Source organism: Oncorhynchus mykiss, chromosome 12 (genome assembly GCF_013265735.2).
Source record: "Oncorhynchus mykiss isolate Arlee chromosome 12, USDA_OmykA_1.1, whole genome shotgun sequence".
In the NCBI taxonomy this organism is placed as follows: domain Eukaryota; kingdom Metazoa; phylum Chordata; class Actinopteri; order Salmoniformes; family Salmonidae; genus Oncorhynchus; species Oncorhynchus mykiss.
This window is the reverse complement of record NC_048576.1, coordinates 13,238,660-13,256,457: the sequence shown is the minus strand read 5'-3', so window position 1 is coordinate 13,256,457 and position 17,798 is coordinate 13,238,660. Positions and strand designations below refer to the sequence as shown.

The following is a 17,798-nucleotide window of genomic DNA, read 5'->3' as shown; positions in this document are numbered from 1 at the left end:
ATTTTCAATCAAAAAACTCCCGGGGCTTATTTTTCAAATGGGCATGTTTTGTTTCTAAATGTATGCGCAGAGTGAAGGTTTCATCGAGTTGTGAGATAGTACTTGGCTGAGGAAAGGCACTACTCCCAATATAAATAAACTCCAAATCAATGTAGTTCTCATCATATTTGCGCCTCTTCAATGGTCCAACGTCCCTGTCTGTTCATTGCTTTCTCGGGTAGCTCTTCGGCTGCATCAGATTCACAACTGTAAGTGTCCATGCTAGCTGGGCTAACAACAAATGTAGAATTACTGATGCTAGCATTGGATGCTAACTGTTTTTAATCATTCATACATTTTCGAGCAAACGGAATGAGCAGCAGCTACGTTTGCCAACATACGTTAGTGGAATACCCGCTGGAAAGTAACGGATAATGTGATTGGATGTTAATTATTTGACTAGGCTACCTGTATTTGACATTGTGTTGTTATTTCGCAGAACACTAGATGGTTTCATTTTATTTGATTATTTTTGTAAAATAAATGTTTTATGTGAGTCATATTTTTATTTGGCAGACCCCAGTTTGGGAATACCTGATTGTAGATAACGTTTAATGGGTTTGGGTGGAGGGTGTGGTAGAAGATGATTGATCGTACATTCCAGCACAGTAGGTGGCGACATGCACTTTAAACGTTTGTTTGCAGACCGCCATGATATCATAGAAGAAGAAGAACCATATGTTCAGCATCCACATTTTCTGGTGATGCACTGTTCACGGTGTCATTACTGGTATGCCTGAATCCTATGCAGAATACTTATTTGACACTCCATTCGATTTTTCTCAGACACTCAGTGCCTCTTAATTTTCTCATATAGACTTAAAAAAATATATATTTTGCACGGCTACACTTTGACAACCAGGGCATTGTGCTGCGCATGCGCCGTTACAGTGGGGTTTGGGTTCTGTTTACAGAAGGAATGTTGTTGCAGAAGTAGCAAGCTAACTTGTGCAATGTTATGTCAACCGTCTTTGGAATAAAACACAATTATGGACAAAGGTAAGATATTTGACACTTACATGCATATTTGTTTTCAAAAAATATGTCTCCTTTGAACAGGATAATTTGAAGCTAATGCGTCTGTTAGATTGCTAGCTCCGACAGTGCAGTGGGCTGCTGGACGAACGTCAACGTTCAAGGCTTGTGCATCACTATGAAGGCCAAGTTTTGCGAAAGGTTTTATCACAGATTTAGTTATATTTGGTTTTATGTCCAAACTAGACAGTAGCTGGTCAGTAACGTAAGCTAGTTAGATATATAACGCTAGTCTTCCTTCAACTTAAGTTGGCTGGAGAAAGCAGAGTTAGGTAGCTAACGCGTCAGCTAGGCTAGCGGGGCTATCTGCTCACTAGAGGTAATGATAGTTACCGAGAAAAACAACCATCTACGTTAGCTAGTTAACTTAGCTCTACCCAGGCAGCTACTGTACAGTTTATTGCACTCAATCGTGTGTTAGATGGATGTTTAGCTAACGTTATTTGTTTGCAGATCAAATAATCGTGCTAGCATTAAGTTAGCGTTATTTACAAAGGAAGGGGACTTAAAAGATAGCTACTTTAGCTAGTTGCTTGGTATTAAATTCCATAATCGGCATTGGCAGATGAATAGTTAGCCAGCTAGCTGGTGGCCCCCTGATGACTAACAAATTACATCAGGGTACCTGCATAGCGGTAGTCATGGCAACGTAGCCAGACCAGGTGAGGTTTGTTCACTCATCTGAAATACAAGCAGCAGTCGACAAAACAACTATGCAGCTTGTCACGCACCCTCCTCCCCATTATCCTGAATTATATTCAAATATTTGCATAAAAACCTGCTTCGGGAGCCCCAGTGGAGGAAAGCTCTTTCCTAAAGTGGTATTTGATCAGTGTTTGGTGGAGTTGTTGATGACTGTGTGCAGGTGTTTTGAATAATATACCAGGCTGCAGAATTTCAGTAATTTTCCTTTGTGCAAATTAATAGCTGGCCATGTAGCCTTGAATTGTGTTACTTCAGGTATAGATAGGCCTTACTGTTCTTGCATTGTTACCCCCTTGTCCAGTCAGCCTAGCAGTGGCATCTGTTGACAGCCAGACATGGACAGGAGTCAGGTCATGACAGGACAAGGCTTTCCCCAGAGAACTTTCACAGGTGGTACTCTGGGCTAATTGTACCTGCTGAACAAGGTAGTCAGGTGTTCACCTGCAGGATGTCACCTGTGTGGATATAAGACACCTGTCCTTGTTCTCTATGCAGACAGACACATAGTGTGTGTGCTGTTACTGTACCCCTGAAGTAGCTGAGCACACCACCTGGTCTTTCAGCTATGGGAAGGGAGTTTCAGTGTCAGTGTTGGCATGTGCTGTTCATTGATTGATTGTATTATGCAACCTTTCTTACATTGAAAGGGTGTAGGCCAGGCCAACACATACAGATATGAGTACAGATCTTCATGCAGTTTCTCAGTCTTCCACATAATACAGTTTAGTAGCTTATGATGAGAAACTGTGTGTGTAGGATGTCTTTATGAATAGCCAGAAATCACCCTAAGCCAGTCAAGCTTGTGCATGTGGCTGAGTTCTCTAGGTTCAAAATTAGATGGTTATCATTACCGGCACAATGTGATTCAGTGACTGTCACTGCCTCTCTCTTTCTCTCTCTGCCTCTCTCTGCCTCTCTGTCTCTCTCTGCCTCTCTCTTTCTCTCCCCCTCCTCTCTTTTGTGCACTGCCACTCGTGACTTGACTGTCCCAAGCTCAACTGTAACCACGGTGTCTCTCTGTCTGTGTCTCTCGCTTTCTTTTTCTCACAGCCTTTGAAATCACTGCTCTAAATGTGGTTGAAACTAGTGGATATGCAAGCCTGACTGCTCACAGTCCCTGTCTATCTTTAGTGAGATGAGAGGCACTTAGAGGAGGAGAGCTCAGCTGGCCTGGCAGGCCTTAAAGCAGCCAGTTCAGCTGTAGGGAGAGCGACAGACAAGGGCACAAAGAGATAAGAGAGTCCCCCTGCAGCGTCGGGACTGAAGACACAGCTGACGACTGTTGAAAGGCAGTGGCAGCTGATTAGCCGAACTTTAGTAACCAAACTACTCCAGCAGCTGAACAGTGAGCAAAGCAGACCCTAGCCGAACTTCTCGAATACACTGACTGATGACCACTGAGAGGCTTTATTAACAGCCCAGACAGTCATTTTTGTCAATATGTTGAACATCTAGAAATCTTAACATGGTCTCTCTGGAGGGATAGATAGATGGTGTTGTCATGGTGAGACACAAATGACATGACAACAGCTAAGCCTACAGAACAGAAGACAGAAACGGGTTCTTGATGCATCAGCTTGGCAATCAGAATAACCCCCATTTGCTTTCTTCCCATATATGGATGTGAGAGTGAGACGGAGAGAGAGATAGATGTAGGGGAGAGACGGAGGGAAGAGACAGAGGGAGGAAACATCAGCAGCTTGTGTTTCAGTTCAGAGAGAGAGAGGGAGAGGGAAAGCCTGGACAAAACAGCCTTTATAAGGAGCTGGGAGCAGGGGAACAGAGCAGGGTGTCAGGGTGTGAGACAGCAACATGAAACAACGTCTTCTTGTGTGAATATGTCAGTGCAACCGTTAAAGTGGTTTGTTTATTCAGTTTCAGCCAGTGTATTGTGTGTTCCAGTCTGATTGTCCGTTCATGCATGTGACTGTCTAACTGTCCCATACTTGGACCCCAGGAAGAGTAGCTGCTGCTTCTGTAAAAGCTAATGGAGATTTTAATAAACAAACATATACTGTGTGTGTTGAATTTCTGCCTGGGTGCATCTACAATATCTCCACAGATATTTCACTGGATGTATAAATGTGAAGCATCCGTTTGGCGTTTCCACTCACTACCAGATATGGTGATGAGAGGAAGCCCAGTGGGAAGCCCAGTGGGAAGCCCAGTGGGAAGCCCAGTGGGAAGCCCAGTAGGAAGCCCAGTAGGAAGCCCAGTAGGAAGCCCAGTAGGAAGCCCAGTGGGAAGCCCAGTAAGAAGCCCAGTAGGAAGGCCAGTGGGAAGCCCAGTGTCTGGCAGTGGGAGAAGATGGCGCGAGATGGATTTCTTCCAACATTCTGCAAATTTTCTCATTGATGAAACATTTGATGTCCGTACAGTTTTCTGTTTCCAAAACTATAACAAACAGAGTGGACTGCGTTTTGTAGACTTCACCCAAAGTGCCAGGACCAATTGAGTTATTGCACACGCACACTTTAGAGTAGGCGTTCCCTAATGGAAATATGCAATTAAATGCTAGAATGCGCCAATAGAATCTCACTAGCTTGTGCTTGACTCTGCCCACCTCCTTGTTTGTTCTGCCCACTTTGATAAATTTGCTCCGATTGGAAACGACAGGCTCTGGTCTATTTTGGGTTAGTTATTAAAATCTTTGACGTCTCTGTGTCAATGTATGTGACTTGAAAATAATTAGGCACCGAGCCAATTTGTGTTCATTTTGAAGGAAATGTTGTCAGTGTCTATGATGTAACAATGTGGTTGGTTAGAGGTGGTTATGCTTAGAGCCTTGTGTCCAAGACAATCATGTCACATGACTTGTGACGAACTGTTCCCTTTGACTTTTTATATCAGATGGTCCAGCACCATCCTCAGACAATTGCTTTCATTGTTGGTGTAATTCTAATTTCTGGAAAGGCTCAAAATAAAGGTTAAAAGCGAGGTCATGTGACATGATGGCCCTAAAATGCCATATGACCAGCTCCCTAGCTGTCCTAGAAAACCAAAGCTGTGTCAAAGTTGGCTAAATTCAAGAAAGGAGTCTCAACAGCTCAGGATAAAACCCCAACCGTGCTTTACTTTACGACAGCTGTTGAATCCAGAATGATGGTTTGTGCTGTTTGTGCCGTCATTCAGTTGAAATACTTTGCATCTGCACTGTTCTTTCAGTAAATGTGTTTCTGTGGAAATTGTTCAATGTAGTACTTGTGTATAGAGTTATATGGTTGGTTTAACTTCGCAATCATTGTTTTTTGTTTGACATACATTTTAAAGTGTCAGTGCCACTCTGTTACCATGGAATTGCCCCCTGCTGCCATGTTTGTTCCTCTTATTCCTCCATTGTTGGGCAGGATCCAGGTATAGCTTGCTGTATGGTTCTAGACCCTCTGCCAAAACTTTCTGAGCTTTTCTTCCTGTTTACATCCCTTCTCTTTCTCTGCTCTGTTTCCCTCCATTCTCCTGTTCCTTTACGTGTAGCTGGCATCTCTCTCTCTACCTCCTCCCCTCTTCCTGCTAGAGAAATCAGCAGCCATGATAACCTGGCAGGCTGTGTGAGAAAAGGCTCCTTTCAAACATCACATGGCTTTCATTAGGCCTTCATTAGCTACCAGACTCAGAGGAATGTGGTTCAGTTCACTGGGGATCTTTGAAAGTGGTAGTTAAGTTGCGTGACTTACATATTTGCCAGCAAATTAGCATGTAGGCCAAGTGTTTGAATATATTTGGGGCAATAATTCCTTGCTGGTCAAGTCAAAGATTTGTATTGGTTAGCTTAGGTATTACAGTCACAGCCCTGTTGTGATGGGGTGTCAGAGGGATCATGTGATGGGGTGTTAAAAATATAGGACAAAACACACATCACGACAAGAGAGACAACACTACATAAAGAGAGACCTAAGATGACAACATAGCCTGGTAGCAACACAACAATAACATGATAGCAACACATGGCAGCAGCACAACATGGTAGCAGCACAAAACGGGGTACAAACATGGTTGGGCACAGAGAACACTACAAAGGGCAAGAATGTAGAGACAACAATACATCACACAAGTGACAGACCTCACTCTGGACCCAGAACCGGATCAATACGGACCGCGGTCCGGACCCAGAACCGGATCAATACGGACCGCGGTCCGGACCCAGAACCGGATCAATACGGACCGCGGTCCGGACCCAGAACCGGATCAATACGGACTGCGGGTCTGCCTTAAAAATAATTAAACTTTTTTTTTAGGAACTCATTCAGGCTTTCAACTTTCTGCTGTTGAGAGTTGTAATAGTAGAATGCAAAAGGTGCAATTTGTAAATGTTGTAGTGCCCTGGCAGTTTTCCTATTGCGGCGTTCACTGACTGACCTTAGAGAGCACACATACAGTCAAAAGTTTGGACACACCTACTCATTCAAGGGTTTTCTTTATTTAGACTATTTTCAATGACTGCCTAAGAACAGTGGGTTAACTGCCTTGTTCACGACAGATTTGATACCTTGTCAGCTCGGGGATTTGATCTAGCAACCTTCCGGTTACTGGCCCAACGCTCTAACCACTAGGCTACATGCTGCCTGAGATTCTTCAAAGTAGGAATGTTCCATCAGCAGGAAAACACCATTATCTAAGGTGACCGCAAAATGCAATTATGCATGTAATGCTTTTATTATAATGGTGCATATTTATGGTGAAAATGATCTTCCTCGAACTTGAAACTCTCACACTGCTTATGAATGCCAGTTAGGTTCTACACCCTTTGTAAAGCGGATTAATGTGCTCAATTTTAAGAAGTTATTTGTCCACTTTAGTTGTGATACAAACCTTATTAAAACATATAGGCCTATGGGCTAGGCTACATGAGGTGTGATACTAACCTTATTAAAACATATAGGCCTATGGGCTAGGCTACATGAGGTGTGATACTAACCTTATTAAAACATATAGGCCTATGGGCTAGACTACATGAGGTGTGATACTAACCTTATTAAAACATATAGGCCTATGGGCTAGGCTACATGAGGTGTGATACTAACCTTATTAAAACATATAGGCCTATGGGCTAGGCTACATGAGGTGTGATACTAACCTTATTAAAACATATAGGCCTATGGGCTAGGCTACATGAGGTGTGATACTAACCTTATTAAAACATATAGGCCTATGGGCTAGGCTACATGAGGTGTGATACTAACCTTATTAAAACATATAGGCCTATGGGCTAGGCTACATGAGGTGTGATACTAACCTTATTAAAACATATAGGCCTATGGGCTAGGCTACATGAGGTGTGATACTAACCTTATTAAAACATATAGGCCTATGGGCTAGACTACATGAGGTGTGATACTAACCTTATTAAAACATATAGGCCTATGGGCTAGGCTACATGAGGTGTGCGACTATGATTCGAAACAAGTCGAAAAAAAAGTCATTGTTTCTTATGTTGGGCATCATTCACAAGTGATAATATACAATTCACAAGTGATAGGCTGAAATTGTCACCCATCAAACTATTCTTGATTTAGTCTTGTCTTTAAATATACTAAATAATATATGTGACATTTGTTTTGATTTAGAATGGACCATTATGAAGCACCTGTATCGAAGCAGGGGGAAAATCCATGTCTTCTATGCACTTAAATAGCAAAAGGAGGCTGCTTTTCCCCATGGTTCATTTTCATGCCAGCCAGGTAGACTATACTCCTGTTGTAAATGTAAGCAATGTGCTTAATATTAGGAAAGTTGAGAAATAACTATAGTAGGCCTAGCCTATAGAAAGCTGATAGAAGTCTCCTCTTTTTAAGAGGCCATCACTCTGTTTTCTCCCGCAATTACATAGCCTATAGAAATGTTGTGCAACATGAGCTTTCATGAAGTGTTTGATTAGATTTCTATTGCATTTGCATTGATGTCAGAGTCATTAGAGGGACAATAGAGTGCTGAGTACCAGGCAGTTAACAAGTTTGGTAGGATACTAATGACCATCAGCAGCATCAGAGCTTGGAGAAGCCTAATTACCGTGGCTAAATGGTTATGTGGAATTTACCTGCCTTTATGACTCGTGACCGCCGGTGTGGCGGTAATACGGTCATACCGCAGCCCTGTTCATTTAAATGCATTCAGGTGACTACCTCATGAAGCTGGTTGAGGGAATGTCAAGGATGTGCAAAGCTGTCATCAAGGCAAATGAAACATTAATTTAACTAGGCAAGTCAGCCAAAGGGTGGCTACTTTGAAGAATCTCAAATATAAAATACATTCCATATATGTTATTTCATAGTTTTGATGTCTTCACTATTATTCTACAATGTAGAAAATAGTAAAACATTTTGACTGGTACTGTAGGTCTTTTTTGTTAACTACACCGATAAATTAAAACATCTATCTGGACCTTTGCCTCCTAGGAAATGAGTGTGAAGGACCTTCTCGAATAGTATTCCACAGTGCTGCTGCTTTTGAACAGTCCTGCATTAGGACAGGGTATCCTAGTGGTTAGAGTTGGACTAGTGACCGAAAGGTTGCAAGTTCAAATCCCCGAGCTGACAAGGTACAAATCTGTCGTTCTGCCTGTCATTGTAAATATGAATTTGTTCTTAACTGACTTGCCTGGTTAAATAAAGGTTAAATAAAATAAAAACTACTGTGATGGAGGGGATGTTTCTGACAAGTGCACCTAGAGGCGTGCCCCGCCCATGTCCCAGCTTACCTCCCTCATATCCACACTTGATTTTGCAGAACCATGGCTAAAACTTTACCTTGCGTTCTCTTACTTTGCAGATGACAAGTTTTATATTATACTTTACTGAAATGAATGACTCAACTTTTAATGCAAAATATGGATCTTATTTTCTTCCCTCTCTCTGCTTTCTTTCTCCATTTCTCATCCACTTCCCTCTTTCTGCCTTTATCCTTCCTTCTCTCTCTCAAACTGTCCTTTTCCTTTTATTTCAACAAAATAACTAGCTCACTGTTGCCACCATCAGGTGCTTATGTGTAACTGCACAAGCTCAACCTCAATGCTCCCTGTAGGAGTTCTTGATACTTCCCTACCGTTTTTCTTGAGGTTAAATAATAAATGCTATTCACAATATCGGCCTCATTTCATCATTACTTTTATTTTTGTTTTTCCTTTTCCTTTCTAGGTGATTTTACTCATTTCCCCTCCATTCATGCGTCTGGCTTGGTTTAGCTGTCATGGATGACAAGGCCTTGGTGGGGAAAATTAGCGTGTCGTCCGACTCAGTGTCCACCCTGAACAGTGAGGACTTTGTGCTGGTGTCGCGGCTGGGGGACGACACCCCAGGCTCCTCCATTAATAACGGTAGCGATGACGAAAAGACAGGACTGAAGGTAAGACAAAAGAAAGAGTACCTAGGTGAGTGGACAGAACTCTAACGTGCCCGGATCTAATTCACTCACAACCTTTCACCTTTAGCCTGGGTGCCAGTCTGTTAACCCCGGTGTCCTGACTAAATTCCCAATCTGGCCCTCATACCATCATGGTCACTTAATCATCCCCAGTTTACAATTGACTCACTCATCCCCCTCCTCTCCCCTGTAACTATTCCCCAGGTCATTGCTATAAATGAGAATGTGTTCTCAGTCAACTCACCTGGTAAAATAACGGATAAATAAAAATGAGCTGTCTGAATTGCCCTAGAGGCACCAAATCATCACATTTGAGAGTTTTGGAAATGATTCCACAAGTCCCTCTGCATGCACATCAGTGACAACTTGAAATGGTCACTTCACACAGACGGCGTGGTGAAGAAGGTGCAACGGCAGCGCCTCTTCAACCTCAGGAGGCTGAATAGATTTTTCTTGGCCCCTAAGTCCCTCACGAGCTACTGCAGATGCACCACTCAACTCAACTGACATTACAAAATATACATTCCATTGCATGAGCCACATCAGTTAAAATGAAATGAAATTCTCCATTACCATGGAAATGATTGCATCACAATACCAGGCGGCTATTGCGAGTGTACCTATGAGTTTACCAGTCAACTTGCCATGGTTAGATGTTCCAAGCCCATTCTATTCATCGTTTGCTACAACACCTTGCTTGTTTCAGCAAGGGTCAACAAAGTTTCATCATGTTGGTACGAGTCCATATTATCGCAGAAACGGACTCAACCGCACCAATGACCAACCATCCCGTCTTCAGCTAGCAGTTCTTTGGGTGTGGGGGGGGGGGGGGGGGGGGGGGGGGTTAGAGATAATGTTTTTTTGGGGGGGTTATGCTGATTATTTTATCCATAACTGTCGGTTACATGGTTATACAGCAGTTGTGCCAGCCTTACTGTTAATGTGGGTCTGTACCATTTTATGCTGTCAAAGGGAAAACTAGCCTACAGTACATTTTCATTAGCCTATATTTACAATGTCAGTACAGCACATCCATTAAGAGGAGAGGAAGCCAATGATGTACTGTAAATAAACATGAATACACTGTAGTCTATGTACAGTGGGGCAAAAAAGTATTTAGTCAGCCACAAATTGTGCAAGTTCTCCCACTTAAAAAGATGAGAGGCCTGTCATTTTCATCATAGGTACACTTCAACTATGACGGACAAAATGAGAAAAAAAATCCAGAAAATCACATTGTAGGATTTTTTATGAATTTATTTGCAAACTAGTGGCTGACTAAATACTTTTTTGCCCCACTGTCTATATATTTATATATATATATATACACACACACACACACACACACACGTAATATACACACGTAATATACAGACATAATAAGTGCGTATATATATGTTTGTTAACATTTATGTTAATGTTAGTTTCCCCTTAAATGTTTTACTTTACTTGGTGCCTCTGGACAGACCCATCTTGTGATAATGTAGTGCTTTGAAGTCACCAACAGGTGGCGCTAGTGGCCTAATGAAATGACTATACCCAGCTATTCAGGGGCAGGCTACTCAGTCTACTCAATTTCCTTTGGTTGAGGTAGAAGATATTTAGACTAGCCTAAGGAATGTTAAAATTTAAACTCACAAGTTTCAACTCCAACTGTACACATCATCACCATATCTATTAATCAGCAGAATTGATGTGAAAATAAACTTCCCTGTTAGTCACTTCTCCCCAAGCCCACTAGGTAGAGGTATGTAGCACATTGTGTCTAAATGTGTTGTTTGCTACGCAGGTGATTTCTGAGGAAGGGGTCAGCTTTAAGGTCAGTTTATCTCTCTCTCTCCCTCTCTGTGCTGTGATTCTGTGGTGACACTGTCTGTGCTCGGTGAGGCTCTTAAGTGTTTTTGATTGGCTATTGAATGATTTGATTGCCCTAGATTGTCTTTTGAGGACGTAGCAGCTAGCTTAGTTGCTCTGGAGCAAGATCTTGTTCTAGCTATCAGTCCCGGGCTTTCGGGCCAGACCCCCAGTCACCCAGCCACCCCTCCTGAGTTCCCCCTCTTGTAGCCTTGTCTGCCACTTTAGGGTGTGATGCGCTGTTAGGCTTCTGCTGTAGGCTGAGGACTATGCTTCGCAGTCTTCACTAGTTGGTGTTGCAGTTTTTGTGCCCCTCTGTTACTGTAATGTCCTCTTTTGCTTAGCGTCTGTCAGCTCGATGAACTTGGCACCTGTAGATAGTGAGAATGTGCTTTCTCTTCTTCGATAGGCTACAATTTATAAACAGACATACCAGAAGTAGTATCTAGACACGTGTTAACCCACTTTTAGTGATCTATTGGATTCACAATACTAAATTAATTCACATACTAATCTAATCACTTGTTACTTCCTCCGTTTGATAAATCCCTTGTCAATCACTTGGAGAGAATCTCAAGATCAGTATAACATGTTAAACCTAGCCATTCAGTGTAACATGTTAAACCTAGCCATTCAGTGTAACATGTTAAACCTAGCCATTCAGGTAATTGGGGAGGAAAAAGGTTACTGAGGTTAATTAACTGTTTCTTAGGTAGCTTGATGAATGATAATAACCTTGTATTTTGACCGTATTCCCCATCTGTGTGTGTGTCTGCCTCTGGGATTCTCTGTCTGTTTGTGTGCATCCACCCGCCTGACCGTGTCTGTGTGTGTGTGTGTCTGTGTGTGTGTGACAGATTGTGGGAAACGGCAGTGAGCAACAGTTGCAGAAGGAGCTGGAGGATGTTCTGATGGACCCCTCTGTAGCTGATCAGATTCTGAGCGGTGGCAGTGGTGGCTGGGGAGACCAGGTGGGAGGGGGGGACCATGTGTCCCAGCGCACCACAGCAGTACCCCAACCGTGCCCTGACCCCCTCAGCGACCCCCTCAACACCCTGCCAAAAGTTGAGATGGTTCTGCCCGTCCAATCCGCACAAGGTGCACAGGAGAGCGAGCTAAATGAACGATCGTACCGCGGTGAGTCACAGCAAGGATACCAAATCAACCCCTACACCGGGGGTAGGGAAATGTTTTAGCTCAAGGGCCATATTGGGATTTCGAAATTCAGCAGATTTATTTTTTTACGGATTTGTTTGTCAAAATCTATTTGTGGTCAAGAAAAAGTGCTCATATTGGAACATGTATAGATCCATGATCATTTGCACATGGTAATCTATCTATTTCTAGACATTCAAGAGTGGCCTGGAGTGTTTTTTTTTAACACAAAATAATAATCTCCAGCTGGCTGTATTGAATGGGCCCCTCTACACCTTAGACACTTCTGTAGATATGAGAGGATTGGATAGATGTCAGAACCTCGGTAATAGCTTCATCTTGTCTTCTGATTGGCTGGGTGGAAATATCAATTCTGTATAGCCAATGTCCTAGGGGTAGGGTCTACGGTTAGATTTTGGATTCAGGGTTAATCTGATGTCTCTCCCTCTCACTAGACCCTCTCTATGTGACCTTTGACTTCCACAGGGGATGAGTCATCATCGGAGTGCAGCCCCAGTACACCCATCCCAGACGAGGACAGTGTGGTCTTCAATAAGCTGACCTACCTGGGCTGTGCCTCGGTCAATGCCCCCCGCAGTGAGGTGGAAGCTCTCTGCATGATGACCGTCCTCAGAGGGCAGTGCCAGCTACCCCTGGACGTCACCCTATCTGTGCCCGGCGTCTCAGAGGGCACCGTCAGGTCAGGACTGCTTGTCAAACAAACCAACACCGGAGAATATTGTGTGTGTGTCTGTGTGCGTGTGTGCACGTGTCTGCGCGCATGTGTGTCTGTGTGCGTGTGTGCACGTGTCTGCGCGCATGTGTGTCTGTGTGCACGTGTCTGCGCGCATGTGTGTCTTTGGTCCCATCCGGGTTGCCGGTGGTGCTTACTTGGCGTTACTCCTCCTTTCCTCTCCTTTTATCTACTCCTCTTTCTTCTCCTTCTCTCCTTTTCTGCTTCTGTCTCTACTCCTGGCTCTCTCCTTCTCTCTGCTCTCTTTTCCTTTTCTGCTTCTGTCTCTACTCCTGGCTCTCTCCTTCACTCTGCTCTCTTCTCCTTTTCTGCTTCTGTCTCTACTCCTGGCTCTCTCCTTCTCTCTGCTCTCTTCTCATTTTCTCCACTCCTGGCTCTCTCCTTCTCTCTGCTCTCTTCTCCTTTTCTGCTTCTGTCTCTACTCCTGGCTCTCTCCTTCTCTCTGCTCTCTTCTCCTTTTCTGCTTCTGTCTCTACTCCTGGCTCTCTCCTGCTCTCTGCTCTCTTCTCCTTTTCTCCTTCTGTCTCCACTCCTGTTTCTCTCCTTCTCTATGCTCTCTTCTCCTTTTCTCATTCTGTCTCTACTCCTGGCTCTCTCCTTCTCTCTGTTCTGTTCTCCCTTTCTCCTTCTGTCTCTACTCCTGTCTCTCTCCTTCTCTCTTCTCCTTTTCTCCTTCTGTCTCCACTCCTGGCTCTCTCCTTCTCTCTGCTCTCTTCTCCTTCTGTCTCCACTCCTGGCTCTCTCCTCTCTGCTCTCTTCTCCTTCTGTCTCCACTCCTGGCTCTCTCCTTCTCTCTGCTCTCTTCTCCTTTTCTCCTTCTGTCTCTACTCCTGGCTCTCTCCTTCTCTCTGCTCTCTTCTCATTTTCTCCTTCTGTCTCCACTCCTGGCTCTCTCCTTTCCTCTGCTCCATTCTGTCCCTCATACATCCCTACCTCACTCCCGGGATTCTGCCTCTTCTCTGTCTTGTAAAGTAAGCCATACACCCTATTATAAAAATGATAGCTTATGCTTTTAAAGAGTTGCCTAACTAAAGAAAGTTATTTCAGGCTGATTTGACGTTAGCTAGCTAAGTTAACGTTACCTGACACTCTTGTCCCTACTCCACCTTTCTCTTTCGCTGCTGTGGCTGGAAATATTTCAATAAACTCATCTGAGAAAAATAAATCAAACCAAAGACAGATAAATGTAACTATCTTGCTAGCACTTGATACAGTTCCAAACAAACTAGCTAGCTAACTTGTTAGACACATAGTTAACTAATATTACTATTCTATCATCAACATACTTGTCTATATTGGATAGCTAATTGCCGTTACAAATTGTGGCAGCAAAATAATAGATCTGAATGATGCTAGAATAGTTTTTAGGTTATAGCTAGCTTATGTAATTGGCTAGCTAACGTTAGTCAAACAAACAAGATAACGTACCTTTCTAGCTGTTTCTCACGCAGGTGCATTTTGAAGTGATTCAAGCGAATTGTGTTTGGCGCCACAGAGCGTCTCAAGCACAGGTCACAGGCTTGCATCACTAGTTAACTACGCATGGTTGATATTACTAGGTTAACTAGCTTGTTCAGTGTTGCATATAATCAATGCGGTGCCTGTTAATTTATCATCGAATCACAGCCTACTTCGCCAAATGGGTGATGATCTAACAAAAGCACATTCTCGAAAAAATCACAATCGTTGCACAACTGTACCTAACCATAAACATCAATGCATTTCTTAAAATCAATACACACGAGTATATATTTTTTAAACCTTAATATTTAGTTGAAATAAATTAATGTTAGCAGGTAATATTAACTAGGGAAATTGTGTCACTTCTCTTGTGTTCATTACAAGCAGAGTCAGGGTATATGCAACAGTTTGGGCAGCCTGGATCGTTGCGAACTATTTTGCCAGAATTATACATAATAATGACATAACATTAAAGGTTGTGCAATGTAACAGGAATAACTTAGACTTAGGGATGCCACCCGTTAGATAAAATACAGAACGGTTCCGTATTTCACTGAAAGAATAAACGTTTTGCTTTCGAAATTATCGTTTCCGGATTTGACCATATTAATGACCAAAGTCTCGTATTTCTGTGTTCATTATATTATAATTATGATTTGATATTTGATAGAGCAGTCTGACTGAGCGGTGGTAGGCAGCAGCAGGCTCGTAAACATTCATTCAAACTTTACTGCGTTTGCCAGCAGCTCTTAGCAATGCTTGACTCACAGCGCTGTTTATGACTTCAAGCCTATCAACTCCGGAGATTAGGCTGGCAATACTAAAGTGCCTATAAGAACATCCAATAGTCATCCAATAACATCCAATAATGTGTATATATATGTATATATGTATATATGAAATACAAATAGTATAGAGAGAAATAGTAGACACATCATAATTCCTATAATAACTACAACCTAAAATTTAATAACTGAGAATATTGAAGAACTGGGAATATTGAACCACCAGCTTTCAAATGTTCTCATGTTCCGAACAAGGAACTTAAACGTTAGCTTTTTTACATGGCACATATTGCACTTTTACTTTCTTCTCCAACACTGTGTTTTTGCATTATTTAAACCAAATTGAACATGTTTCATTATTTATTTGAGACTAAATAGATTTTATATATGTATTATGTTAAGTTAAAATAAGTGTTCATTGTTCATTCAGTATTGTTGTAATTTTCATTATTACAAATATATATATATATATATAAAAAGCGTTTTTTTTTGGTCCTCCAATAATCGGTATCGGTGTTGAAAAATCATAACCGGTCGACCTCTAATCTGGATATAAACTGGATATAGGATGTATATGATCTGGATATTGGCTGGAAATAGGCTGGATATCATCTCTATATAGTTTCTATATAATCTGGATATAATCTCCTTTATAGTTTCTATATAATCTGGATATAATCTCCTATATAGTTTCTATATAATCTGGATATAATCTCCTATATAGGCTGGATATAATCTCTATATAGTTTCTATATAATCTAGATATAATCTCCTATATAGGCTGGATATAATCTCTATATAGGCTGTATATAGTTTATGTAATCTGTATGTAGTCTCTATATAGTCTGTATGTAGTCTCTTGGCTGTATATAATCTGTATGTAGTCTATAATATGTATGTAGTCTGTATGTACTCTATATAATATGTATGTAGTCTATGTAGTCTCTATATAGGCTGTATACAGTCTGTATGTAGTCTCTATATAGGCTGTATATAGTCTGTATGTAGTCTCTATATAGGCTGTATATAGTCTGTATGTAGTCTCTATATAGGCTGTATATAGTCTGTATGTAGTCTCTATATAGGCTGTATGTAGTCTGTATGTAGTCTGTATACAGTCTGTATGTAGTCTCTATATAGGCTGTATATAATCTGTGTATAGTCTGTATGTAGTCTCTATATAGGCTGTATGTAGTCTGTATGCAGTCTCTATATAGGCTGTATACAGTCTGTATGTAGTCTCTATATAGGCTGTATATAATCTGTATGTAGTCTGTATATAATCTGTATGTAGTCTCTATATAGGCTGTATATAATCTGTATGTAGTCTCTATATAGGCTGTATATAATCTGTATGTAGTCTCTATATAGGCTGTATATAATCTGTATGTAGTCTCTATATAGGCTGTATATAATCTGTTTGTAGTCTCTATATAATCTGTATGTAGTCTCTATATAGGCTGTATATAATCTGTATGTAGTCTCTATATAGGCTGTATATAATCTGTATGTAGTCTCTATATAGGCTGTATACAATCTGTATGTAGTCTCTATATAGGCTGTATAAAATCTGTATGTAGTCTCTATATAGGCTGTATATAATCTGTATGTAATCTCTATATAGGCTGTATACAATCTGTATGTAATCTCTATATAGACTGTATATAATATGTATGTAGTCTCTATATAGGCTGTATATAATCAGTATGTAGTCTCTATATAATCTGTATGTAGTCTCTATATAGGCTGTATATAATCTGTATGTAGTCTATATAATATGTATGTAGTCTGTATGTAGTCTATATAATATGCATGTAGTCTGTACGTAGTCTCTATATAGGCTGTATATAATCTGTGTATAATCTGTATGTAGTCTCTATATAATCTGTATGTAGTCTATGTAGACTATGTAATCTGTATGTAATCTCTAGGCTGTATATAATCTGGATGTAGTCTATATAATATGTATGTAGTCTCTATATAGGCTCTATATAATCTGTATGTAGTCTCTTTATAGGCTGTATATTATCTGTATATAGTCTCTATATAGGCTGTATATAATTTGTATGTAGTCTGTATGTAGTCTCTAGGCTGTATATAACCTGTGTGTAGTCTATATAGGCTGTATACAGTCTGTATGTAGTCTCTATATAGGCTGTATATAATCTGTGTATAGTCTGTATGTAGTCTCTATATAGGCTGTATGTAGTCTGTATGTAGTCTCTATATAGGCTGTATACAGTCTGTATGTAGTCTATATAGGCTGTATATAATCTGTATGTAGTCTCTATATAGACTGTATATAATCTGTATGTAGTCTCTTTATAGGCTGTATATAATCTGTATGTAGTCTCTATATAATCTGTATGTAGTCTATGTAGGCTCTATAATCTGTATATAATCTGTATGTAGTCTATATAATATGTATGTGGTATGTATGTACTCTATATAATATGTATGTAGCCTGTATGTAGTCTCTATATAGGCTGTATACAGTCTGTATGTAGTCTCTATATAGGCTGTATACAGTCTGTATGTAGTCTCTATATAGGCTGTATATAATCTGTGTATAGTCTGTATGTAGTCTCTATATAGGCTGTATGTAGTCTGTATGTAGTCTCTATATAGGCTGTATATAATCTGTATGTAGTCTC

General features: G+C 41.1%; 1 protein-coding gene across 2 annotated transcripts in view; it reads left to right on the top strand.

Annotated features, from left to right (window-relative positions):
* The first annotated feature begins 716 nt into the window (after positions 1-716).
* LOC110536788 (rab GTPase-activating protein 1) overlaps positions 717-17,798 on the top strand; it is a 174,342-nt gene continuing 157,260 nt past the window's right edge. The window contains exons 1-5 of one of the 2 annotated variants that reach the window (XM_036936954.1): positions 717-1,038; positions 8,910-9,117; positions 10,925-10,954; positions 11,847-12,126; positions 12,631-12,844. In XM_036936954.1, coding sequence (XP_036792849.1) covers positions 8,962-9,117; positions 10,925-10,954; positions 11,847-12,126; positions 12,631-12,844 — 680 coding nt within the window. In that variant the 5' untranslated portion in view covers positions 717-1,038; positions 8,910-8,961. The remainder of the gene's footprint in view (positions 1,039-8,909; positions 9,118-10,924; positions 10,955-11,846; positions 12,127-12,630; positions 12,845-17,798) is intronic. The other variant, XM_036936955.1, reaches the window with a different exon arrangement.